At 32.5% G+C, this 27,914-nt stretch overlaps 1 protein-coding gene across 2 annotated transcripts in view; it reads left to right on the plus strand.

Annotated features, from left to right (window-relative positions):
• Positions 1–1,776: 1,776 nt before the first annotated feature.
• The window catches only part of LOC134723539 (uncharacterized), a 43,353-nt gene continuing 17,215 nt past the window's right edge, over positions 1,777–27,914 (plus strand). Inside the window, exons 1-13 of one of the 2 annotated variants that reach the window (XM_063587128.1) lie at positions 1,777–1,892; positions 9,046–9,091; positions 12,065–12,155; positions 15,245–15,407; positions 16,591–16,816; positions 18,257–18,323; positions 18,914–18,976; positions 20,960–21,031; positions 21,701–21,757; positions 22,144–22,200; positions 23,130–23,234; positions 26,186–26,326; positions 26,816–26,869. In XM_063587128.1, the coding sequence (XP_063443198.1) occupies positions 1,891–1,892; positions 9,046–9,091; positions 12,065–12,155; positions 15,245–15,407; positions 16,591–16,816; positions 18,257–18,323; positions 18,914–18,976; positions 20,960–21,031; positions 21,701–21,757; positions 22,144–22,200; positions 23,130–23,234; positions 26,186–26,326; positions 26,816–26,869 (1,144 nt within the window). In that variant the 5' untranslated portion in view covers positions 1,777–1,890. Of the gene's footprint in view, positions 1,893–2,876; positions 3,005–9,045; positions 9,092–12,064; positions 12,156–15,244; positions 15,408–16,590; positions 16,817–18,256; positions 18,324–18,913; positions 18,977–20,959; positions 21,032–21,700; positions 21,758–22,143; positions 22,201–23,129; positions 23,235–26,185; positions 26,327–26,815; positions 26,870–27,914 lie in introns of those variants that run through there. The other variant, XM_063587132.1, reaches the window with a different exon arrangement.

The following is a 27,914-nucleotide window of genomic DNA, read 5'->3' on the forward strand; positions in this document are numbered from 1 at the left end:
CCGGGTATTTGTACATCCCAACAACAAAAAGACACTAGGAACAGATCTGAAAGTACTCGCAGTTCACTGACAGGAACAGATCTGAGAGTACTCGCAGTTAACTGACAGCTAGTTCAAAGCCACTAACAAACAATAATCTGTTCATACTTTTAGTATCCGAAACAGAGTATCAAATTAACGGGTATAAAACATTTTTAGGAAAGAACCAGGACTATTTGTCCGGCCAGTACAATGCGCATGTCACTATTTGTGTGTGCGTGTAATATTATCTTCAGTAGCACCAGGGGGTAGCATATATGTTTGTAATCTTTATTGTAAGGGCCTTATCTTGTTACTGGTAATTGTAATAGTTTTTTCTTTCTTAATTTATATACTAGTACATAGTCCAATCTGGATTACGAATAATAAAAACAAATCATATATATTCCATATTTATTACTTCATCTATTTTATTTCCGTGATGTGGTCGAGGTGACACGGTGTGCTCTTTTTCCCAAATACCTCTTTTCTTTTTTCTCCAAACCCCACCTTTAATGTCCCCTATATGTCATAACCCACTTTTTATAATTATATATCCAACATCCCCACTTTTTGCACATGTATCCTCAAACCCCTCCCCTTAATATATATCCCATTCCAAGGGCTACTTGCAATATTCATTTTTGGAATATAATTATATTTTATTAAGTTAGACATGCCATTGTTAAGGCCTTTCTCAACAACTAGTACTCTTGATTTGAAAATCATTTCCACCATTCATTCGGCTGATTCGAGTCGAATTATTTAGTAAAACTATAGTTCTACGAGCAATTACATTTTATTTCCCATTTTCCTTGTGATTTCAATTATTCTTGAGTCTCTCTCTTTTTTTTTTTATAGATTATATCATTCTTTGAAGTTCATACTTTCGTATGCCGTTGTCAAATTCTGAAAACTGCAAAATTTATCACAAACGTTGATATCGCCGAATTCAGTCGTGATCTTAAAATTGAAAATCAGTGATCGAATTAAGCGCGCCCCTCCTTGTGCTACTGAAGATAATATCACAAATGTCAAACGCACTCCCAAACGCACATAATATGCCATGCGCATTCCAATGGCCGGACAAATAGCCCAGGCATTATTCGTCCGGCTAGCTGGATAAATAGCCACTCCGTTTAGGAAACAATTGCGCTTTTTGGCGCATCTGTTAGTATGATTGACATGAAACTTTACATGAATTGTGGGATTAATATAGTGTTGCGTTATACTTTCTCAAAATGCGCGGAATACGCAAAACAATTTTCTACAAGTGAAAATTCTTCTTATAGTGTACCAAAAAAGGGAAGGGGTATTTTTAGAGATATAGTTTTTAATATTACATCAAATATGAATTTTCTCTACATTAATATCTTCCTTCGTTTATACAACTAATTTTTTGTTTGTATGTTTTTTTTTTTTATCGATAAACAATAAAGTGTTATAGATATGATATTAAATTTTCAACTATAACCACCTACATTTGTATGTTTATATACATTAGGTACCTTCGGAAAACCGAAAATTTCATGAAAGTTGTCTTATTACAACATGTACAAATTGTTTACGACCCTCTCTAATAGAAAATATAGACATCTTCAATAGAGTGAGCATAATTTTATCCATATTATTGCGGTACAATACTCCGAATGTATGCATCTTTCCAGACATCATCCAATCAGGTTTGACATAAAACTCTCATATTACTGCAGTGGTGTTCGCATAACACGTGATATTTGTAACATTCAAAGCTACGTTGTTTTGAACACACGACAGTTAATTATTGATATTTGCTTTTTTGTGAGACTTTTATCCGAATATTTCTGAAATTTGTGTGAAAGTTAGAAGAAAAGGTTTTTGTGAATATCCAAAATGTGAGTATTTATTAATTTATCAATCCATTGTTCATTACTCTTCATTGGTTGCATAGTACACTATAAAACTATTTCACGAAATTGGTGAACCAATGTATCCTGAGCTCATAGATCAAACTGTATCACATTTATGCATTTTATTCTCTTTTGAATTTATTTTTCACTTAGACAAATTAGAGATGTTGTTTGTATGTGCCAATAAATAGCAGCACATGACCTACAAATATATGTTTTCGGATAGTTAAACACGGTTCCTGCTTTTTAAAAGTTAACTTTTGAGAGAATTATAAGAACGGGTAGAAAAACATTTATTCAACATTTTAACAAAAGAGGCAGATACCTTTGTAAAGCAAGAAAGGTTCGTTCTATTGATACATGTAGTTGTTCTTAGTAGTGAAAATATAATGCGTAGAAATCTTAAAAGCTAGACACAGGACGCTAACACCACTCCTTTTTGAATTCTATAAACCACCCTCCAAGGGTGATAAAGAGACGTCAAACCTTAGTGATTCATTCACCATTCTACCATCTAAAATGGACACGACAAGGACGCGACTAGTGACCGCCAAAGGTAGACACGAATAGTCACGTCATATGATATCCTATTCATACCCGTAGCCAGGGGGGTTCGGTTCGTTCGGACGAACCCCCCCTTGAAAACAAATAAGCACTGTTAAAGTCGATGTTCTGTTCGAATTGTGACTGTTAAAGTCGAGTTTGTGAGTCAAACGAACCCCCCTTTGGAAATTCCTGGCTACGGGCCTGCTATTGCTGGAACATCCAAGTTGGGTGGACACCTTTGAAAGTTGACGTAAAAAAAACAAGTCATCGGGAATTTAGATAGCAGCTTCGTGGATTTATGAACTCCCTGACGACATCCCAGTGGTACGAGTTAACTTTTTTGGTACGAGTTAACTTGCTTCTGTTTAACATGTGTTCAGGCTCGTTCATTTCATGATCATTAAAATCGGAAAAAATGCCAGTTCGGATCGACCATCCTTCACGACGTTTGGCTCTGAAATTACGTACCAATTCATCATTTCCGACATCTCCTACCCCGTTGATATGCAAAGCCAAAGGGTCTAAGACCCATCACGCAAGTACTAGATTAGGTAATTCAATATGATGCTCATTAAAACATACGGATCTCCTGTAATTGGTGATCTTCTTCTTCTTCATTTTCTGATATACAGTTACAGCTTCATTATTATTGAAGATTACGAACTGTTGCATGCGCGGAGTATATGATATGAACAAAAAATTATCTTTTACTTAGTAGAATACTTGGTGATATTTACATGAAAGAAAACAACAAGTGATTAAAAATATGTACATTGTTATTTATAGAATTAAATTATGTTGTGGAGAACAGTTGGTGTCAACTGATCTCTGTAAATTTCAATGGTTTGACTTGCTACCACAATTTGTGGCAACATGTTCCATTGAATGATTGTTTGCGGAAAGAATGACCATTTGTAAATGTCTTAAGAGGTGGACATTTGCCGAAATGTTTGAGTATGGAATTTTCTTGTTCTAGTATCTGATGGTATGAGGACTAGTGATGGGATTCAGGGATCTCCATGGATGAAAATTGAACCATGGAGGAACTTTCACCATCATAAATTGTATCTACGCCGTACAGTGTAGCGGTATCGAAAGTATTTCATTCCTCCACATAAGGATAGGTGAACATGCTAATTCATTGCTTATTTAAATTATATTTTCATTATAAATACTATATATAGAAGTATATGTATTTTCCATAATTGCCGTTTGTAACTCTTCAAAGGACAAGCCCTCATGCCCCTCCCTTTCCCTTAGAATGACAAATAACAATCACAAAGGTCACCATGTAGTTTTCTTGCTGTTTTTGGTAATTGGTATGGGGGTTAAAAATCATGTGGAGATTATTTTTCACGGACACTGTCAAATTCAGAAGTCATGAAACCATTTCGGTATGGTTGATTTGCAGCAACGACAAAACGAGTCGTACGGGTTAAAAAAAATGTATTTTTTAACAAACGTTGTCAAATGAAAAGGTTTTTAATGACTTTATTTAGCAAATCCATGCTATGCAACATGCATCTTTCAAGTCTGAATAGAAACCGGAAATGCGGATGTATCATTTTCATTGTAAACTACGAAATGAATTCGGAATTACGATACGATATTTCTTTACAGGAAATATTAAAAGTTTATAATTTTTAACTTTTAAAGTAATTCTATATTATCGTTACAATACAGCAGTACTCGAGCTATTTGAAATGAAATAATAATTACTGTTTTACGTTTTATTTTGTAAATTTTAAAAAGGGGGATGCTGATTGCGTAAGTCAAAACAAAAGCAAGTGTTCGACTTGTTAAAATTTGTAACTGGATTATTAATTTATTTATTTAATTTAAATTATCATAAGCATTTGCAGAAACTTAGTTAAATAATTCGACAAATGAATCGTCTATCTTCAGATAATATTCTCCTTTCTGGTTTGTTGATCTACCTGTACAAGCTCAGGTACAAATGATTAGCGATTTTAATCCGGATATCCCCTAGGCGTGAGAACTGTATTGGATTATACTATAAAAAAAAGCCTGAGTGTTATGCAATTACATGCATTTGATTAAAATTGCTACAAAAATGGCGTCAGGCTATAAAAACGACCACAGTTTTGAACGATGGCGGAAGACAATTGAACGATGGAGCAAGTCATTTGACCATGGCGGAAGACATTTGAACGATGGCGGGGCGCCATCGTTAAACAGGTCATGGAGATCCCTGGGATTGCAATGAGTCCATGGATGACCTTGTACAATGTAGAACATGATAAGTCTGGTTTTGAGACAGCGGTCACTGAGTGAGGGCCATTGTAGTTCATTTAACATGGATGTTACACTACTGGTGTTGTGGTAATTGTTACATACATATCGGGCCGCACACCTCTGTACCATTTCTAGCTTATTTTTATAATCTGCTGTGTGGATCCTATAGACTACAGGCATATTCAAGTTTTGGTCTCACTATTGATTGGTAAGCACGGGATTTGATACTGGAGTAAGAAATTTTAAAGTTTCGCCTAAGAAAGCCAAGAGATTTATTTGCATTTGATACGATGTTGTTGTAGTGAATGTTCCATTTTAAGTTAGACTGTAGGGTTACGCCAAGATATTTTGCAGATGTTACTAATTCTAAAGTATGGTTATGAAGGATGTAATCGTGTTTAAATGGTTGTTTTTGTTGTGTGATGGTTAAGATAGTGCATTTTCTAGGATGGAAGGCCATGAGCCAATCAGCCTCCCATTTCGCTGCTGCATTAAGATCTTTTTGTAAATTTGTGCAGTCTTGTTGACATGTAATTTCTCGGTATATAATACTGTCATCAGCGAAGAGTCGTAGTTTGCTGTGTTCCAGGTATTCTAGAAAATCATTAATGTATATTAAAAAGAGTATAGGCCCAAGGACAGTTCCTTGGACAGATCGCAATACTGGTATACCTTGTATAATGTATATATAATATTGGTGCCAGTATCGTAACTTTAAAAAAACCATCCCAGAGCATTGCCAGACTTCATTATTATTTCATGTATTTGGTCTAACTCTATCTGTATTTAATCCATACTGAAAATTGTAGTTTTTGGTAAGTACTATTTCTTGATACATTAAAATACATGTAGGTTTGACAGTGATAAACTAAATACTACAAATGAGTAATAACTTTGTAATTTGGAAGAATAGTACATGTATATATAATATTGATGAAAGGCAAGTTTTAATTCATGACATTTGTGGCAGGATTGCTTCCCTTAGAAAACGTAGTAGATACTTAGTCAGCCGTAAGCGGTTGAGCTAAGGAAGTACTTCTTTAGCTCAGTCGGTTAGCGCGCTGCCTTGTACCACAGATGTCCCGGGTTCGAGTCCCGATGGAGACAAGCAATTTTGTAATGAAATTCGTGCTCTCCGGTTACACAATCAAAGATGATTTGACAAAGTTATTTTGTCTGTGACATGCTTCAAAAAGATAAGATCTTAATATTGCCTTAGACTATAAAATATATCTTTCAAATTATGAACCAAAGTTTATATTTCCCAGGTATTCATATGTTTTGCACACATTTTTTTTTACCCACCTACACTGTATGATAGAAGAGGGACATTATGTTTTCTCGTCTGTGCGTCTGTTTATCCGTCTATTTGTTTGTCTATCCAGCTTCAGCCAAGTTCAGGTTATAGTCACTGCTTCATACTTTGTTCATATGATGTCTCATGTTAAGAAGTTTCTGTCAGTCACATGTCCAATGTCCTTGACCTCATTTTCAGGATAACTATATTAGGCATGTGTGTACCTTGCAAGGTCCATGTCCATCAGACAGTTTTCACTTGACCTCAACCTCATTTCCAATCTCATTAAAATCCGATGTTCTGATACGCTACCCTCCACTAACTAGTGGAGCTAACTAGTGGAGGGTAGCGTATCAGAACATCGGATTTTAATGAGATTGCCTCATTTCATGGAGCAGTGAACAAGGTTAAGTTTTGGTGGTCAAGTCTCATATCTCAGATACTTCAAGCAATATTTATAGTGTATTTGGTGTATGGAAGCACTGTAAGATGTACATGTCCAAATGACAGGTGCCATCTGACCTTGACCTCATTTTCATGGTTCAGTGGAATAATAGTTTTTGTGTTTGGTCTGTTTTTCCTTTATGCAATAGGTCTACTATATTTGGTGAATGGAATGATGGTAAGGTGTACATGTCTAACTAGCAGTTGTCATCTAATCTTGACCTCATTTTCATGATGAAAGCTAAGTTTTAAAAAAATTGTCTTTTTTATGATACTGAAAATTACTATCATATAAAAAAGAAGATGTGGTATTATTGCCAATGAGACAACTATCCTCAAAAGACCAAAATGACACAAACATTAACAACTATAGGTAACTGTATGGCCTTCAACAATGAGCAAAGCCCATACCACATAGTCAGCTATAAAAGGCCCAGATAAGACAATGTAAAACAATTCAAACAAGAAAACTAACGGCACTTCATACTATATATATATCCAATAGGTCAACTGTATTTGGTGTATGGAAATATTTAAAGATCTCTATGTCCATGATGTCAGTCGTGTAGGTTTTATTTGACCTCGACCCCATTTTCACGGTTCATTGCTCATTGTTAAGTTTTTATAAGACTCCAAAAAATTTTTGGGATTGTATAATGGTATGATATTGTGCGTCTGACTGTGTGGTCGCTGTCCGGAGACACATTGGTTTAATAACTTTAGTTTGAGTGAATAGATCTTCATGAAATTTTTTCAGAAGATTCAATACCACAAAAATATGTTGGAATTAGGGGCCAAAAAGAAGCATGTTTCTGGTTCCAAAACAATCAAGACAATAACTTGTGTTTTAAGTGTATGGATCTCTCTGAAATTGTACTACAAGGTTCAATCCTGCAATGGATTTTTACCATTTTTGAAGGGCTTCCTTTTTTTTAATTTTTTTAAATTTTGAACTTCGTTTTAAGAAGAAATCTTTAATTGTGCACATAGTTTTTTTTAGATCTTTGACCACATAAATTTTGTGACAAAAACCTATATTATGTCAAAAATTTTATCACAATCCAAATTCAGACAGAATCAAGCTTGAATATTGTGACCAAATTTGCCCCAACTGTACAAGGTTCAACCACTGGGGTCTTATAAAGCTGTGCCCTGCGGAGCACCTGGTTGTCTTTTGGTCTGTTAAACTATAAGTAGTAGGTCAACTATATTTGTCGGTACTTGTATGGAGGAATTGTTAGCTGTAAATGCCTGTCTGGCATGGTTCATTTGACCTTGACCTCATTTTCATGGTTCATTTGTCAATGTTTGATTTTCTTGGTTGATGTTAAGTTTATGTGACAGTTGTAATAAAACCTTTATATTTATGACCATCAACATAATATCAGTGATTAGTTAAGAAGGAGAGACATTTCAATGTGTACATGTGCACTCTTGTATCATTTCATGATGGTCATTTGAGACTTTGAATTACCTATTTTTACAAGAATTGTAAACTTGTACAACACCTGCCCTGGGTGTATTAGTTGCTATAAAAGTCTTCTGAACTTAAAGGTAACTGACAGTGACACTATGTAAAAAGGTAATTGCTGTAAATTGAAACAACAGCTGCTAACATGGCTAATGCAAATATATCAAGAAATTTTCCAGAATTTTTCTTTTGTAATTTACAAAGTTTCATCGTAAGATTAAGCTGGTTATGCTTCATTTGTCATGTTTATATTTCTTTCCTGTAGTCATATAGCATTTAATAGTACCCTTAAGAATACTTGTTTTGATCAAGGAAGGCTGCACTATCATATGTGATGTTTTTTATGTACACCTAAAGGCATTGTAAAGTATTTGGTAATTTATGGGTGTTATTCTTATATCATAAACACAGAACCCAAAAGGCTATAAGCTACCAATGTACCCTATTGTCGCCTACATGAATAATTACTTCACTGTTAACCTAAATTTACTAATCTGTATCAGCTAGAATATTTTCTTTAACCTTTGGTTTAATAGATAAAATACATGAAATCTTTTGTTTTGTTGCCATCTAAGACATCGTTCAGCAGGTTTTGAGCTAATTTGGCACAAACTTAAACCCTCTACAACCCTATTAATGGTCAAAAGGCAAAGATGGAAGAGTCAAAATAGTTACACTGTGAACAGAACCCACCTCCTCTTTGTTGAAAACTTTTAAACTAGCAATTACTTATTTTAAACATCAGTTAATTTATACCAAATATATAAAAAAAATCTTATACAAAGTTTCCTTATCTTTTGAGCTTCCAGCTTACCAATCGAAAGATTTTGCAATGTTTTATGACCAGTAAATGAAAATAGCACTCTCCATACAAGTCACAATTGTATTTGAAGTAAGGTTACCACAGGAAGATCTTCAACACAGAGCCCTGGCTCACATCAACAGTAATTAAGCTATACCAGGGCCCCAAAATGGAAAGTGTAAAAACTAGCTCTTTATGTCTGCTTACTAACAATTAATATATATACAAAATATGTGCCTATACAAATGTACATGAATATACATTGTAGTATTAAGCCTATCAATTAAATTTGTAGATTATGATAACTTATTGATTATTCCAGGGAAAGAAGAAGTACAAGATTAAATAACACAGCAAATCAGAATACTGTAAGTTTGATCATTTCACAATTTCTTTTCTAACTAAAATTGTGCCCACTTTTTGGCAATTCTTTAATTTTCTTATAATTAAAATTGGTTTTCAGCACACTTCCAGCTGACATTTAAGATTATCTGTGAATGAGTTTTTTGTATTCGTTTCTGGATAAAAGTAATGATTATCAAATGTTAAGTTCATTTTTTTCTGCCATTCTTGTCAGACTTTCTATTTGAAAGATATGCACATTGACAAAAAGTTGAACTTTCAAAATCTTTAAATGAATACTTGAAAGATCACTGACATTATGGAATTTCTGTTGATAAAATTGTGATCATGTAATCTTTTTAATGTAAAATTTGGTGCAAATGTCAAAAATAATTGTATTTATAGCATCTATGTCTAGAATCAGTGGAAATACCACATCAGAAAATGAAGAAAGATTAATTGGTTTGACAAATATATATGCCTTTCTAAAGGTGGTTTAACTGTATTTAAAATGTATACTGACATCTGATAAGTTTCAGATACTTATGCATGTTATGATAAAATCGAGCAATGGAAAAATTTCTCACCCTTTTCACAGTGTATCCTAAACTCTGTCAGACCGACAAAATGTCATACAAAAATCATTCGAAATTGCTATGAGGATGGATATAAAAAAAATCTTAAAATGCACAAAAGAGCTGCAAGTATTATTATACTTGATAGTACATGTATAGCATTTTCTTGGTTTTCGCACAATGACTTTAGTTTAAGTAAATAGAAATCTATGAAATTTTGACACAAGGTTTATGACCACAAAAGGAAGGTTGGTAGTAATTTGGGGAATTTTTGTCCTAACAGTTTAGGAATAAGGGGCCCAAAGGGTCCAAAATTAGACTTTGTTTGATTTCATCAACATTTGAATAATTGGGGTTGTTTGATATGCCAATTCTAACTGTGTATGTAAAATCTAAATGTTTGGTCCTGTTTTCAAATTGGTCTACATTAAGGTCCAAAGGGTCCAAAATTAAACTTAGTTTGATTTTGACAAAAAATGAAGCCTTGGGGTTCTTTAATATGCTGAATCTAAAAATGTACTTAAATTTTTGATTATTGGCCCAGTTTTCAAGTTGGTCCAAATAGGGGTCCGAAATTAAACTTTGTTTGATTTCTTCAAAAATTGAATAAATGGGGTTCTTTTGATATGCCAAATCTAACTGAGTATGTAGATTCTGAATTTTTGGTCCTGTTATCAAATTGGTCTACATTAAAGTCCAAAGGGTCCAAAATTAAACTTAGTTTGATTTTAACAAAAATTGAAATCTTGGGGTTCTTTGATATGCTGAAATCAAACATGTACTTAGATTTTTGATTATGGGCCCAGTTTTCAAGTTGGTCCAAATCATGATCCAAAATTATTATATTAAGTATTGTGCAATAGCAAGAAATTTTCAATTGCACAGTATTGCCCAATAGCAAGAAATCTTCAATTGCACAGTATTGTGCAATAGCAAGTATTTTCAATTGCACAGTATTGCGCAATAGCAAGAAATATCTAATTGCACAATATTGTGCAATAACAAGAAACTTCAAATTGAGTTATCTTTCTTTGTCCAGAATAGTAGTTGAATCAACTTAAATCATTGTTTTATACAATATACAATGTATATTCACTTTTACTACCAAATGATAAATTCAAACAATCTTTACCATTCAGTGATAACAAGCACTTTCTTTTACATTTTAATATTTTATGATGTATTTAAATGAGTAATTATTGTTGCAAACTCCATTAGAAATTTGAATTGAGATTGGTTTTGGAATAAAGGAAAGGGGGATGTAAAAAAAAATGGGGGGTCAATTTTACTCATTTGAAATTTCATAAATAAAAAGAAAATTTCTTCAAACATTTTTTTGAAAAGATTAATATTCAACAGCATAGTGAATTGCTCAAAGGTAAAACGAAAATTTTAAGTTCATTAGACCACATTCATTTTGTGTCAGAAACCTATGCTGTGTCAACTATTTAATCACAATCCAAATTTAGAGCTGAAACCTCTTTATTCTAGTGGACCAGTCTATTATGTTTTTTACATAAATGCATGTTAAAAATTATTTCTGTACAACATGTTTGCATTTTTTATCAGTTTTTGTTCTTGAATATTATTACTCACTTTAGTTTCCTGAAATTGACAATGAGCAACCTCAGTCTGATCTGTTTAGGAAATAATGGTTTAATTTCTTCTTTGTCCGTGGACACGATGTAATGCAATGTTTATGATAGCTGAGCAATAATATTTCATCTAAATAAAAATTTAAGAAATGTCATGAATTCAGAATAGCATATCAAACATTTTGTTAGAAAGGTGAAATATATATTTTTTGGAAGATTTTTTTTTCTTTTCTTTTTTGAACTGACCAACCTGAGTTTTTCATATGAAAAATCCGTAAACCAAAAAATTTAAAAACCCTGGCCTTATTGTGCATTTACATTTTGGACCCTGAATTGAAATTAGTCCATATGAAGCTTTGAAGAGTTAAAAATTAAACTTTGTTTGAATTCAACTAAATTTCAGGGCTGTAACTAGCCCCTTTTATTACTGAGGCAAAATATATTTGCCAAGCATGGTGAGGCGAAATATTTTTTGTAAGGGGAAGCTCTGAGAAAAATAACTCAAAATCGTGTATTCTAAGCGTTTCCCTGACTCCTTCTTAAATAGAAATGCAAATCATTTTTAGTAATTTTTTCGACAATATTATGGTCTCAAAGCAAATAAAATAGATTCATTGTTATTCAAGACTTTAAAGTTTTACAGAAATTAAAAAAACATTAAAAGACTGATATGTAGGATAAAGCAAAAATCGTAATTTTCATAATCATTAATACTTTAATTTTATAGAATATTTGTTTTTATTTGAAGGTTGAGGAACAGCTTTGTAGAAATTTCTATTTCTAAACTATCTGATGAATAAAAAGCTTTTAATTCTCTATCTTTTTATAGGAAACATTTCCTGAAAATCAGGCTGAACAATATATCAGGTTGAAGAAAGACAAAGACGGTTTTGTTGTAAGATATATAGATGATACAATTGGTAAGGATATATATTTTCATTGGTTGTAGTTATTAGCTCACCTTTCGTGAAAGGACTTGTGAGCTTTTTCAATCACTTGGTGTCCGTTGCCCTTGTCCATCATCCGTCCAGTGTTAACAATTTTAAAGACTTTCTCCTTTAAAAACTTCTGAACCAATTTTAACCAAACTTTAGTTAAATGATTCTTAGGGTATCTAGTTTAACTGTTTTGTCAAAAAGCATGGCAGTTATGGCTAAAAATAGAAGATAGGGGTAAAACTGATTTTTTTGGGGTATTGCCTTTGAATTGATAATTTTAGAAAGTTTTGCAGTTTTTAGTTATAATCTTGAATATTATTATAGATAAAGATGAACTGTAAACACCAAACATGTTCAGCAAAGTTAAGATCTACAAATAAGTCAGTATGAAACAAAATTGTTGATTAACATCTTAAGGAGTTATTGTACTTTTAAAGTAGATTATTTTTATGTTGCCTTGATGGAGTCTTAAAGTGAGACATAGGTATGCTGTTTCCAGCGTCAGCGGCGACGTAATGGTGTCAACAATGTATAAGTTTGTGATTTTAGTTTAGTTTATGAAGAACGGCAAGGGTTAGGTCAACCAAATTTGGTATGCAGTTGTAAAAGCATTGGCACATCTCATTTCCATGGAGATTATTTGACCCTGCCCCCTCAGTTATGGTTTATTGACTTCAAAACTTTTGCTTATTTTACATGTACAAATGTATTAGTTAGTGATAAGGTCAGTTTATGGGGAACCACAAATGGTAGGTCAATGATATTTGGTATGCAGTTGTATACGCTTTGGCACATCTCATTTCCATGGAGAATATATGGCCTTGCCCCTCAGTCCAAGAATTTTGGAACTTATCTTAGTTTACATGTATTAGTTTGTGATTAGATCAGTTTAAGATACACTGCTGATGGATTTTTTTGCACCAAAGGGAGATAATTTAGAGCTTTTATCATGTTATAACATTTTAAAAGTCATCTAGGTCCAATTGATTCTTTTGGTTAATATTTGTTCCATATCATAAAGTTATTACTAATAGTGTAATAGATAAAATTTGTAATGAAAAAGAAATGTTTAGCTTTTTGCTGCAATTTTTGCACCCGCAAACCTCCTTAAGACAATTTTTCTTAATTTGAAAAAAAATGATGGAGTATAAGAAGGAAAATTAAATGTGAGCAGTGCCTGAAATGAGGGCCAGCCAAAGGCTGGCCCGAAAATTTTTTTTTGGGCAAGTAAAATTTCAGGATTACTGGCCCAAATGATATAGTGCCAGCCCAAATATTTTTGACAAATTTTATAGTAAAAACCAAAGAAAAAACACAAAGAAGTACTTTTTTGGTGCTTCGTGTAAATCTGTACACTAAGTACAGGTCATTGACTCAGCAGATACCTGCAGCCAAGGTCTGCATGTCTTCCAAGGGCAAAACTCTTGAAAATGTCTTTTTCCTCTATTTTGTTCATACATGTATCTTTCAATAAAAATGCAAAGAAATTGTAAGACTACTTACCTCTGATCAGGAAAAGAAGCCTTAGAAAATTCATTTTTTTTATATATATAATTAACTTAATTATACAAGTCTATAAGAATAACCAAGTAGTTCTGAAAGATGAGCTATATGACATATAGTATTCATGTTATTGAAAGTTACCTTACTTAAAATCATTCAAATTGTTACAAAAAAGTATTAAGAAGTGCACACCAAAGTGCTCCTTAGTAGGGAGTTTTATAAATACAACAGGTGATACAACAGATTACCATATTATATTGATGCAACAATACATTGCATATGTTAAAGAAGGTATAAGCAGTTATTTTTTTCTCCATTATGGTTAAAAAAATAAAAGCATTTGATAAGTGCTCCTATGTAAGGAGGATTATTAATACAAGAAATAAAACAGGAAGTGGTGTAATCTTGTTATGATCAAATTCAAATTTCTTTGGTTCTTCTTTAAATTCCATACTCATGGTTATAAAACAAAACGTTTAACTTGTTTACTAATTAAGTCAAACTATGTATGCCTTTTAAATTGTTTAAAATTTAATTTTAATATATTTTTTGTTTATTTTTATTTGAATTTGCTATGATACGTAAACACATGCATTATCTTTTGAAAAGTAAGAGGGGGCCATTATTTTGCCATGGACGGCAGAAAGGCGGGGGTTAATGCACCAAGGGCAGGCAGGGGTTAATGCACCAAGGGCAGGCGGGATCACTGGTTTCTACTATTCTCCTCCACTTCTTTTCAAAAACGACCAGCAGATTTTCAACTCGGTCATATTTATTTTAGTTGTGCCGTATTACGACCTCGGCTATATTTTCTAACTTCGTTATCATTGGTCGAGTATATTCACTTTGACCAATCAGTACGTCCGTTACAAATACGTTTCGGTAAATTTTTAGGCAACTCGACCTTGAACAACACGGACCAGATTATAGGACGATAACTAGCCAAGTAATCATAATTTACTGTCCAGGACCGAGTTTCCGATGGGCCGAGTTGTCACAAATGTCTAGTTAATCAAGAGTTGTCTTCCATTGTTTTTTTTACGGGAGAGCAGCTCAGGAAAACCTTCAATTCTTTACATGATTAAAGTTTAATGATTTTTGTTTTTTTAAAATTACGATAATTTGAATTTTAGAGGAAGTGTAGGGCAGTCGCCCAGACGTTTTATTTTGGGCCAGTAATTACTTGTCTTTTGAGAACTTCTGATCGCCCTGACATAAAAGTGGTCGCCTGAGGCGAGTGGGCGACCGGCCATTTCAGGCACTGGTGAGCAATTCAGGCTCTTGAGAGCCTCTTGATTTCTTTTTACTGTAAGGTTGGTAACGGTTGAGATTTTATATATATTTTGTTAAACACTTGTTACCACTTAGTCATATTACCACCTTTACCTTATTTATCCTGTGTCAGAAACTATGCTGTGTAACTATATTCAGAGATATATCAAGCTTGGACAATTATTAGAGTCTGTACATTTTCTTTTTGTTCATTTATACCTCTAATGCTTAATCATTAAGGAACCTTTTGGATTTCCCTTTCTTAACACCTTTTCAATTCTATGGTTTTTAAACAGGAAAAGGGGTGTTTGCTGAAAGATCTTTTAGCAAAGGTGAATTTCTTTTGGAATATGATGGGGATCTTGTTTCGAACAAAGAGGGAACTAGGAGATTGGAGGAACACAGCAATACCTTTGGCTGCTATGTGTTTTTTTTCAAGTATGGAGGCAAAAGTTTAAGGTAGGTGTTTAGCCTTTTTTACTTTTAGCTTTCCTGAAAGGAAATGTGAGCTTTTGCCATCACTTGGCGTCCATGGAATTTACCTGTCGTCTGTCGAGTGTCAAACATCTCCTCTGCTACATGTGAGTCTACCATGATGAGTTACAGATAAAGTTTATGTTTTGTTCTGCTCTGATGAATTTTGCCAAATATGTAGGCTTTGTTTTGCTTTGAAGATTTTAACAGAAACTATGTGATTTAGACTGAAGTATATTTTGAAAAAATAGTTGTACATACTTTTCCTGTAGGCCAACATAATTTAATTTGTATAAAGAATATTTCATTACATATTAAAGAAATAGTGTTTATCTGTTAGGTTTATTATTTAGCTAACAATTTGTTTCAATATGCAGTGATCATGGCAATCAGAAAACATAAAAAAACAGTATTTGAATAATGATACTCAGACACTTTATGCATGAAACTAGGGGTAAAAATGAGATTGAAATATTCACAATTTTACCGCAACCATTGTTAATCATGCATATATTTAGGAGCAGTGAAGACACCTTTATTTGAATTTGTTTTTGATTAGTCAGCAGGTCAAATGGTCATGGTCACACTTACTGGATGAAATACAATGTTTCTTTTGAAAATTTGTTTCAGATGCATAAGTTCTTTAAGCCTTTGTTACACAGCAAAATTGTTCTTGAATATTATGACATAAAGAAAACATCCCACTTACTATCATTCTTTTTCTATATAGTTCTTTTATGATATCACTGAATAAACTATGAATTACTTTGGGAAAGTTTAAGTAAACTACATGTAGTATGCTTTGTTCTGAATTCTTGCAATTGTTTTACTAGTCATTTAAGTTCATTCTCTTCATTAAAATGTTAAGCAGTCATAATTTTTTGCTTATCTTATTAGAAATGATTTTAGATACAAAAGTAGAATAGTTTAATTTTCAGTTCTAACAGTCTTCATCATGTTCATGGCTAATAAGAAAATTACATAGGCATGATAGGTGAAGACTTTTAGGTAGGGAAGAGGACTGTTGATTTTTGGATTTTGGTGTCAGTAGTTATATATAGGTCAAAGGTCAATGTCACCCATACTGACATACAAGTAGTCATCTGAAAATTTTGAATTTTACCTTGAAACAAACATTGTCATTTTTGTATCTCAATCATTATTTTAGCATAGATGCTACTTTTTCTAAACAAATGGGAAGGTTTGTTAATGATGGAGTTGGAGCAGATGAGAATGCTTTAATGAAAAGAATTGTTGTGGATGGGAGCCCACATTTAGTTTTATTTGCCAGAAGGGATATATATATAGGAGATGAAATCAGATATGACTATGGTGATGTTAGTCGAAACCTCCCATGGAGAAAGAGACCACTAACAGATGAAAAAAAAAATACGGTAATTTCAATTTAAATTGAAAAAAAACGGTCCCATATAAATATGTTTCTGTTACCGCCAAACAAAGATGAAGACTTACAGTCCTTTTATAATCATTTGTCATTCTTTTTTACATCATAAGTGGTGTAGATATTATATACAAATTGGTACTTAGGTTTCAGTTATAACAGACACACAGTTTTTGTCTACCCTGCAACTGTAGTTGCAAAAGCAAGACATAGCCATCCTACATTCCATTGTTGTCCACAAATATTCACTCTGTGGTGAAAGTTTTTTAAATTAAAATAACTTTTTTCAACTATCCCAGATTTCTACAAATCTTGCAGTAGGTGAGACACAGGGTTCACGGAACCCTTGTGGAACCCTTGTGATTTTTTTTATGAATTTATCTTTCTTTAAGTGTTAACTCTTAGATCGATTGTGATTTTTCTGAGAGTGAAAGTGTTATACTTAGAAATAAAAATAAATCTACATACGGTTGCGTTGGTATATATATTCTTCGAAATGACGGCCTTTTGGGGTTTCATCCATATTCTCAAATAATTTGGCAGAACTTGAAGATAAAAAACAAAGAAATATATTCCATGTTTTCATGTCATTTTTCTGAAAAGATAAATCCTGTGTCCCTTGTCTTCAATCAAAATATTATTTTCACATTTCTTTGGTTAATGACTTGTGACATGTGGGTATTATGTTTTCTGGTCTGTACGTCCGTTCCTCTGTCTGTCTGTTTGTCCGCTTCAGGTTAAAGTTTTTGGTTGAGGTAGTTTTTTATGTAGTTTAAGTCCAATCAACTTGAAACTTAGTACACATGCTCCCTATGATATGATCTTGCTAATGTTAATGCCAAATAAGAAATTTTCCCCTATTTTCACAGTCTGCTGAATATAGAAAATGATAGTGTGGATGGGACATCCTTGTACTGGGGACACATTCTTGTTTGTTATTGAAATTGTTAAACCTATCATTTTAAGATAAAATTGCAATGTTAAGGCACTAGTTCCCGATCTATCTTGATTGTTCAAATTTAAACGCAAGCTGTTTTTTTTAAAGATCAATTCAATTCAGAGCAAGTGATAACAGGCTCTAACATTTCTCCAATATGAATGTGTGTTAAGCAATCATCCATTTATTTATCTGCATTTGCTGTGTGGCAGAGTGATTTCATGTGTATTACAAAGTTACTTAAGTAAGACATAGTTCAATTCTTTACTTATACTCTCAGTTCTGCACTGTTAACAGGATTCTGAAAATGTGTGTTTACATTTTATTATTTCCCTATAATATGTGTCATTCTCATGCAAGCTGGGCTTTTTCAAAGTATGCAGGTATTCACTTGTATGAATTGTGTTATATCCCAACAAATGATACTTTGTTGATATTTACTTTATTTATGTGTAAACTTTGTAAACTTTGTAAAATTAAATGTATATCTTACAGACATTGAAAGAATGTTGTGTTTCAATAAGAAGACTGGAGATTAAAGATGATAGTCATAAAGTGGCATGTATGTTATATGAATTTGTATAGAAGTTCTGAGCTAAAGAATGTACTTGGGTGAAATTTAAAAAGTCTAGAATTTAGAATTGATAATATAAAGCAGAAGAGCATTAAACAAGGAACAAGACAATAGCAATCAAAACCAAGGAGTAAACAAAGACTCACAAAACCAAAGGACATTTAATAATAATTAAGAAAAAACACGATCTCCACTAAAAACCGAGAGTGAAATCAGGTGCTCTGGAAGGGTAGGCATTTCCTGTACCGTATATGGCACCTGTCATGTTATTTCTTTGTTCAGTTCGGTTATGATTGAAGGTTATTATGAAACATTACAATATAACAATATCAATATTTTTTTCCGAAGTACTGGCTACAAGGGTACTGGTGATAAATATTACAAAATGTAAAATTCTAACATACAAGTTTCACTGATGAGAAATCTAAAAGTTAATGAGTTACACATAACACATATTTTGCACATATTATTTATTTTGTTCTTAAAAAGAACTTCTAAGTTTGGTTAGGTTAAATTATATGTTGAGTAAAACAGCATGCATATATTGTTAATTCTTTCATAATCTCAATTATTCATAGGCAATAGAGAGGCATATACTGACAGTGATAGTGATATTGAGAACTTGACAAGGAAACAAAGAGGTATGTCTTTTATTATCATATACTTAGACTAAATAACATATGATTTTTACTGTATGATAATATCATTGAATTACAGTAAATTCCATATTTTTCGAATTGGTCCTTAGCGGGCTGATATGAAAAATAGGAAAATACACTTCAATGCTACGTTTTCATATCGAATGTACTAAATTTGGGGTCTGACGTCCGTGAACTTTTCAATCTTTAAACTTCTATTACAGAACCATGTATAAGGATCAATATACGAATCAGTTATTTTTTCTCCATGGTTGAAGCATATGATCAAAAGATCATAAAACGTCATTTTGCCAATCGCATGTATTATCAGCCATCGGTCAATATCAGCCCTTGAGCCATGCAACTCTTGGGCTGATATTGAACCTAGGGCTGATAATACATGCGATATGAAAAATGCCATGTGATAATCTGATAATACCACATTCCTTTTGAAATTGTATTCGATATCAATTCGCTATAGAACCAGGTTTAATCCAGCATTTTTTACATTTGAAAATGTCTGTACCAAGTCAGGAATATGACAGTTCTTGTCCATTCGTTTTTGATGCATTTTGTTTTTTGATTTTGCCATGTGACTATGGACTTTCCAAATTGATTTTCCTCTGAGTTCAGTATTTTTGTGATTTTACTTTTTGGTATTGGACCTAGTTAGAAGCATAGTAATTGTATGCCCCAGTGAAAGTTATTTAGTAATAACCTTTTGCATTTGTACACATAACACTGAATGTTTAAGGAATAATTAATCCAAGAATTAAAATTAAGAAAAACATTCAATATGTGACCAACCAACACATAAATGCATGAATGTGCATACCACATGAGTTAATCATCAGAGTTTTTCAGTCAAGCTTTTATTTTTATGCCCCACCTAGGATAGTAGAGGGGCATTATGTTTTCTGGTCTGTGTGTCTGTTTGTTCATTCGTTCAGTCTGTCCATTTGTCTGTCTGTTCATCCCACTTCAGGTTAAAGTTTTTGGTCAAGGTAGTTTTTGATGAAGCTGAAGTCTGATCAACTTGAAACTTAGTACACATTTTGCTTATGACATGATCTTTCTTATTAAATAATGCCAAATTAGAATATTCACCCAATTTCGCGGTCCATTGAACATGGAAAATGATAGTGCGAGTGGGGCATCCGTGTAATTTGGACACATTCTTGTTGGTCCTATTTTCAAATTGGTCTACATTAAGGTCCAAAGGGTCAAAAATTAAACTTAGTTTGATTTTAACAAAAATTGAATTCTTGGGGTTCCTTGATATACAGTTTTTATGGTTTACATGTCTTTATAGCTTGTTGTTCTGTGTGAGCCAATGCTCGATTTTGAAGGCTGTTCCTTGACCTATAATAGTTTACTTTTATAAATTGTTATTTGGATGGAGAGTTGTCTCATTGGCACTCATACTACATCTTCCTACATCTTGCTAATGACTTGAGTTACTTTCATATAAAAGGGTATATTATATATTGTTAATATCAAGTTTTTAGCTCACCTGGTTAAAATCTCCAGGTGGCAATTGAGATAAATAGAGGTGGATTTAGAGGGGGGCCGCTTCCCCTTTTCTATGAAAATTTTGGTTGACTATATTGAAAATCACTGAAGCATGACTGTAGACTGTAGCACTTATGAAAACTTCTGGATCTGCCACTAATGAATTTTTCAGATAACTTGAAAATACTTACATGTAGATAGCAAATGGAATATTATCTTCCACAGTACTATAAAAATCAAGTAACTCATGCAACTAGTTGATTTCATTTAAGAATATAAATATTCAAAATATAAAACCTTAACTTTAAAAGCTTTAAATTTTCTTTCATGTGAAAAGCGTATCATAAGATTGGAATAAAGCTTTGACATTGGGATGTCTCCTATTTTCAAACTGCCAGACCCAATATTTATTTTTGATTAGTTTTAATTGAGATAAACCCTTAGCAGAACATTGCATACACTCTTGTTTTTTAGTTTTGAAACTACCATCTGATGATGAAGATGAGGAGAAACAAGAATTAGACCTAAGTAATGAGGTTAAACAAGGTAACTTTGAATAATTAAGTGTATCCATACATCTTTCCTACATGGTTCAATTAATTCACGAAATCTAGAGAACATTTCATAGAATATTTACAGAATTCGTTCGAAACAATAGCATCATTTGCTGAGCTTGTTTAAGATGTTTTACTATATCATATATATGCATGTTCTTCCTGTTAATTGAGTGTAAAGTTTGAATTTTTGTGTTCTTTTTTTGTATCATTTTCAATCATCTACATCCTAAAAATCATTATCACACTACAGGTAAATTATCATGTTGTGATTGGTTAAACACTGTCACATGGTAACCCCCTATGGATTTGTATGGGGTTAGCTACATTGTAACTTCTGTCAATGGTGACTTCATCTATTGATGTTGTTTCACTGTTTATTTTTCTTCGGAACCCAGCAGGAAAAGTCCTGTTTGCAATATTTTCTTCATACAGTTTACTACTGACCCGTACAAAACCATAGAGGGATATTAAATCCGCCTGCCTCATCACCTATTTATTTAACTAACCCTCTTTGGATCTGTAGGGAGTCAGTAACAAACCATATAACTTATAATATTGGGACTGATAAGTGTGCTATCCTTGTTTAAGGCCACATTTATATTTGAATCTGGAGCCATGATTTATCATATGTCATTATATTTCTCCTGTTTAATTTGAGTATTGAATCAACCATCAGAAGATGAGGAAGTTGGTAGTAATATTGGGGTTAGAGAAGGTAATGTGAACTTTGTAAAAATCATGCGCAAATTTTATTTTGGGAACGATGAATTTTGTATTGCTATGCAATACTCTCAGTGTGCTGGATACTAACCATGCCATTCTGTTTCCACCCTGATTATCTTAAACATTATCATAGATGTAGATAAACTGTAAAACGCAAAAATGTTCAGCAAAGTATGATTTACAATTCAGTCAATATAACTTAAATTGTTAATTTGCCTTAAACATTTGTTAAAGAGTTATTAGCGTTTAAAGACAATTTTAAACAATTTGTTCATCATGTTTGTTAACTTTAGATAATCTTCTCCTCTGAAACTACTGAACATATTGCAGCCAAACTTATTTTAAATGATCCTTAGGATGTTTCCTGTTTTATTTTAGTTTTGATACAACCATTAGAAGATGAGGAAGAGGGCAGTAATATTGAGGTTGAAGAAGGTAATGTGAACTGTTGTTCAGGTATATTTCTGATTGCTAATGGGTTTCGGACATTAATTGTCTAAATCAAGCCAGAGCTTTGTCCTTAGTATAAATTTGCTTGGCTGTATTTACTTTTTTTATGACTCTGTCACAAAGTGGTTTGGGCCATATAGTTTACCCTTGTCTGTCTTTCTGTCATTCAAACAGCAAACCATTATACTGGCTTTTAAGCTCAGGGGGCCATAATTTGACGTCTGTCGTCTTTGTCGTCTGTCATCGTAAACTATTTAAAAAATCTTCTTCTCTGGAACTACTGGGCCAAATACCTTCAAACCTTAAATAAATAATCCTTAGGGTATCTTGTTTGTAAATTGTATCCAAAGTTTTGATCCATCGACAAACATGGTTGTCATTGCTAAAAATAGAACATAAGTGTAAAATGCAGTTTTTGACTTGTATCTCAAAAAAATTGATTTCACTGGCTGATATATTTTTTGGGGTTTATTTGAAGGAAAGATAAAGTTGGGTATTAAGAGTTGTAGCTCATATATATGGATAACAATAAAAAAAATATACTGGAAGACATGTACTCAAATTCATATGAAAATCAAACTTCAGATAAATTTAACTGCTAGTATACTGTTGACAATATATGCCAAAATTTCAGAACCTCACTTAAAAAACAATGATTGGTACATGTAGAGTTGTAAAGCCAGACTGTACAAAACATCACTTTAATGATCAATTGACATGGTAAAGGACATATGCATGATGTTAGGTACTCACACTTCAAAGGCACGTGTTATTTTACAGAGTCATTTTACTATGTTTGATTTGTTCTTCATGAATTGAGATTATTCTAAGTGGCATTCCTTATTTTGTTTTCCAAAATTTTGTAAAACAATTATAGAAGCATTATTTATTTTTTCTTTTGTTATTTATTGCAGAAAAATCTGAAGGGGAAACTGAAAAGCTATTTGTATGTGCCCTATGTGATAAAAAACTAAGAAGTAGAGAATCATTTCTGAGCCATATGGGCGTGCATTTCACTGGTAAGAATTTGGTGTATTTAGATTTTTTTTATGCCCCACCTACGATAGTAGAGGGGCATTATGTTTTCTGGTCTGTGTGTCTGTTTGTTCATCAGTCTGTGCGTCCGTCCATCTGTCCCGCTTCAGGTTAAAGTTTTTGGTCAAGGTAGTTTTTGATGAAGTTGAAGTCCAATCAACTTGAAACTTAGTATACATGTGCCCTATGATATGATCTTTCTTATTTAAATGCCAAATTAGATTCTTAACCCCAATTTTACGGTTCACTGAACATAGAAAATGATAGTGCAAATTTCAGGTTAAAGTTTTTGGTCAAGGTAGTTTTTGATAAAGTAGAAGTCCAATCAACTTGAAACTTAGTGTACATGTTCCTTTGATAACATCAGTCAAATTTTAATGCCAAATTAGAGAATTTTTCCAATTTCATGGTCCACTAAACATAGAAAATGATAGTGTACGAGGGGCATACATGTACTGTGGACACATTTTTTTTTAATGTGAAATGAATTAAGAATTTAACGCTAGGTTTACTTTAAGTTGCAACTTGCACTGTCATTGATTTAATGTGAGAGTGGGACATTTATGATTTGAAAAATAAGAATAACTGAATTTTGCAAATTGGAACAAAAATGTATTTGATATTTGAGGTATGTGTGGAAGTTTAATATTTTAGTAGAAAAATCAACATATGTTGACACTGGTGACAAAATGGAGGTCAAGTTCAGTATTGATGATTTTCACTATATGGTCAGGAGTTTTGGTTCTTGTGTTATTAAAAAATTTGGGGACTCAAATAAATGTAATAAAAGCCAGTTTATTGTCAGACAGCTCTTGTTTGAACTGTATACAGAACGTTATTCTTTAAAGTTTTTACATCAATAGGTATGAAGTTTTAGCCACTTTTACAAAAGTCTTTAATTTTAGACTCTTGTAAAAGTGACTCAATTAGATAATATTTCATTATGATAAACTAATTTAATACTGCTCATATAGGATATTTTACATTTCTTTGAAGCCCCTGAGGCCAATCTTGGTAAGGGTATAGAGTTAATTAAAGTTTGTAATATTCTTCTGAACATTAAGTCAATTGATATGTTGTGTAATGTCATGGTAACACAAATATTTCACTTCGGAAGCACCAACAAAAATGTATTATTTCCAATATTTGCACTGTTTTTATAGATACCCAACTTAGAGGGCCATGTCAGGAACCTTTAGTTGTATATTGGTATCATGTTGGCGGCGTCCTCGTCCGAAAACATTTGATTTTCACACTCTAACTTTAGTTAAAGAAAATAGAAATCTATGAAATGTTAACACAAGGTTTATGACCATAAAAGGAAGGTTAGGATTGATTTTGGGTGTTTTGGTCCCAACAGTTTAGGAATTAGAGGCCAAAAACAGGTCCCAAATTAGCATTTTTCTTGGTTTTTGCACAATAACTTTAGTATAAGTCAATAGAAATCTATGAAACTTTAACACAAGGTTTATGACCATGAAAGGAGGGTTTGGATTGATTTTGGGAGTTTTGGTCCCAACGAATTAGGGGCCCAAAGGGTCCAAAATTAAACTTTTTTGTTTGATTTCATGAAAAAAATGAATTATTGGGGTTCTTATATATGCCAAATTTAACTGTTTGTTCAGATTGTTAATTTTTGGGGTTCTTTGTTATGCTAAATCTAAACATGTACTTAGATTTTTTATTATGAGCTCAGTTTTCAAGTTGGTCCAAATCATGGTCCAAAACTAATATGTTAAGTATTGTGCAATAGCAAAAAAAATTCAATTGCACAGTACTCAGCAATAACAAGAAATATCTAATTGCACAATATTGCGCAATAGCAAGAAATTTCTAAGAGCACAGTTTTGCTATATAGTAAGAAATATTCAATTGCACAGTATTGTCTCATTTTCAAATTGGTCTGCATAAGGTCCAAAGGGTAAAAAAATAAACTTTGTTGGATTTCAACAAAAATTGAATATATGGGGTTCTTCAATGTGCTTAATCTAACCATGTATTTAGATTTTTAATATTTGGGCCCAGATCAAATTGGTCCACATTGAGGACCTCAATTTGAGATCATTAGGGTCTAAAATAGAACATTATTTGATTTCATTAAAATTGAATTCTTAGGGTTTTATGATATGCTGAATCCAACCATGTGTTTAGATTTTGGATATTGGACTTAATAGGTAAATGTCCAATTTAAATTTTTTAAGTTTTTAAGTTTAAAGTTCTCAGACCACATTCATTTTGTGTCAGAAACCTATGTTGTGTCAACTTTTTAATCACAATCCAAATTCAGAGCTGTATCAAGCTTAAATGTTATGTTCATACATGCCCAAACTGTTCAGGGTTTCGACCTCTATGGTCGTATCAAGCTGCGCCCTGTGAAGCATCTGAATACTGTTTAGATTAGAGATGTTGTATCTTTGAAACATTTACTGTGGATTCATTTATTTTCGTGGGTACCAATTTTCGTGGATTGAGGAAAACTTTCATGTTCGTGGATATTTGATTTCGTGGTTTTGCCAAAGTCTGCACACAAGCCATAAGAAAATTTGTCATTCGTTGAACATTTAATTTCATGGTTCAACTGTTCCCACGAAATCCATGGAAATTGGTATCCAACGAATAATAATGAATCCACAGTATCTGATTTCACTTTTTATTCTAAAGATAATAGTTTGTATGACAGCCGCTATCCTGGAAATAAGGCATTCAGCTTAAATCCTTAGCAATAAAGTAACACCTAGGCAGTGAGTTTATTGCCTACAAAATGTTAGGCATTAGTCTTAAATCCTGAAAAATATGTGCAGGCATATAACTCAATTCCTAGGTGTTAGCTTATTGACTAGGATTTAGGCTTCATACTTAAGATCACTTTTTGCCACTACCATATACATGTACAAAACAATAAATAACAATAGCTATTGATTTTATACTTCTATAGATAATGTAAAGAGAATGCTACCCAAATCAAATGATACTACAGAACACATACCTGCTCAAATTGAAATGAATAGTCAAGGGAAAGCCAGTTGCAGTGAAGGACCAAAAAAGGACAGAGGCCCACCACTTAAATCCTCTATGGGTATATTTATTTGAATTATTTTTTTATGTAGGGTTTGTAGAACATTAAGAGTAGATTTTAGTAATTATCTAAACTAGGCTTTTTTATGAAGTTAAAAATGTATTTTTTTCAGTGATCTGAATTTATGAATTTATTTAATGAATAATGTGAACAAGTCCAAATCTTTGTGTTCTTGAAATTTTATAACAAATTGACAACATATTGTTGGGTTACCGACCCTGTAATGATGATTATTTTACAGTTTCAATTATTGTCTTGAATTTATTTTAATACAGGAAAAGTGAAATTGAAAACAGTAAAAAAAAAATAAGCAATTAAAATCTACAAAAAAGTAAGAATGACTGAAATTGTCAACCATCTTTTATAAGAGTTATTGCCCTTTAAAGAAGATAGTCAGACAATTTTTGGGTGTAATCCTAGTTTTTACAATTATTTGTGTAGCTTATTTGCAAAATTTCAGTGATTTATAATAATTTTTTTTTATGTCAGTTGGTTTAGATGCAGGAGATGCCAGTCAAAATGAAAGTTACAGTAAAGATGGAGGTAAACAAATTTATGCTTTTTTGTCAATTTTGCTGTGATTTCAATTGTATTGATTAATATTACCAGAGTTCCTTGAAAACTTTTTAGCTCACCTTTCCCTTAATATAATTAGACTGTTGGTGTTCCCTTTTTGCATGGTTTTACATCAGTAATTTTGGGGCCCTATACAGCTTTTTGTTTATGTGAGCCAAGGCTCCGTGTTGAAGGCCATACATTGACCTATAATGGTTTATTTTTATTAATTGTTATTTGGATGGAGAGTTGTCTCATTGGCACTCACACCACACCATCCTATATCTATTAAGTTTTTGCAATAACTTGGTGTCTTTTGTCGCTTCTGTTGTCCGTCCTTCAGTGTAGACTATTTCAAAGATCTTTTACTATCAAACTACTTTACCAATTAAAGCTGAATAATTTTTAATTGATTCGCTAATAGGGTCTTTGCATCGGAACTTAACACTTTTACTATAATATACCAGTTGTTGGCATGACACGGGTTATGTTCTTCTCATATATGTTATGATGGTATGATAATTGTGTGCAGTGGAAATGCACAAGTTCTTTCAAACTGACATAACATTTATTTTTTATTTTATAGAACATAGAATAAAAAACTGTTCTACTTATTCCAAGCAATCATATTTTCTTTTCTTTTAACTTTGATGTCACATCTATCTCTGAAACAATTTTAAATTGAATAAATCTATTGTTACAAAAAAGAATAGATTTTTACCACAGGGTGTGAAGAGCAGGGTTTCTCGAAACACTTGCTTCTACATCCAGAAAGTACAGTCCATTAATTGTTATTCATAACAATAAAATTTTTTTAATAGCATGAACAGAAGTGATTACTAGGATAGTGTTCATTACAATTGCATAAAACATTCAACAGCTATTTAGATTTGGATATTGGGCTCTGTTTTTAAGTTGATCCACATTAGGGTCCAAAGGGTCAAAATTAATATTGTGAGAGGCTATTTAATTTTGGGCCTGTTTTCAAATTGTCATCTTTGAGGTCCAACATACAAATGTCTTCTTTTAGAGA

The sequence above is a fragment of the Mytilus trossulus genome, chromosome 1 (assembly GCF_036588685.1).
Source record: "Mytilus trossulus isolate FHL-02 chromosome 1, PNRI_Mtr1.1.1.hap1, whole genome shotgun sequence".
NCBI lineage: Eukaryota > Metazoa > Mollusca > Bivalvia > Mytilida > Mytilidae > Mytilus > Mytilus trossulus.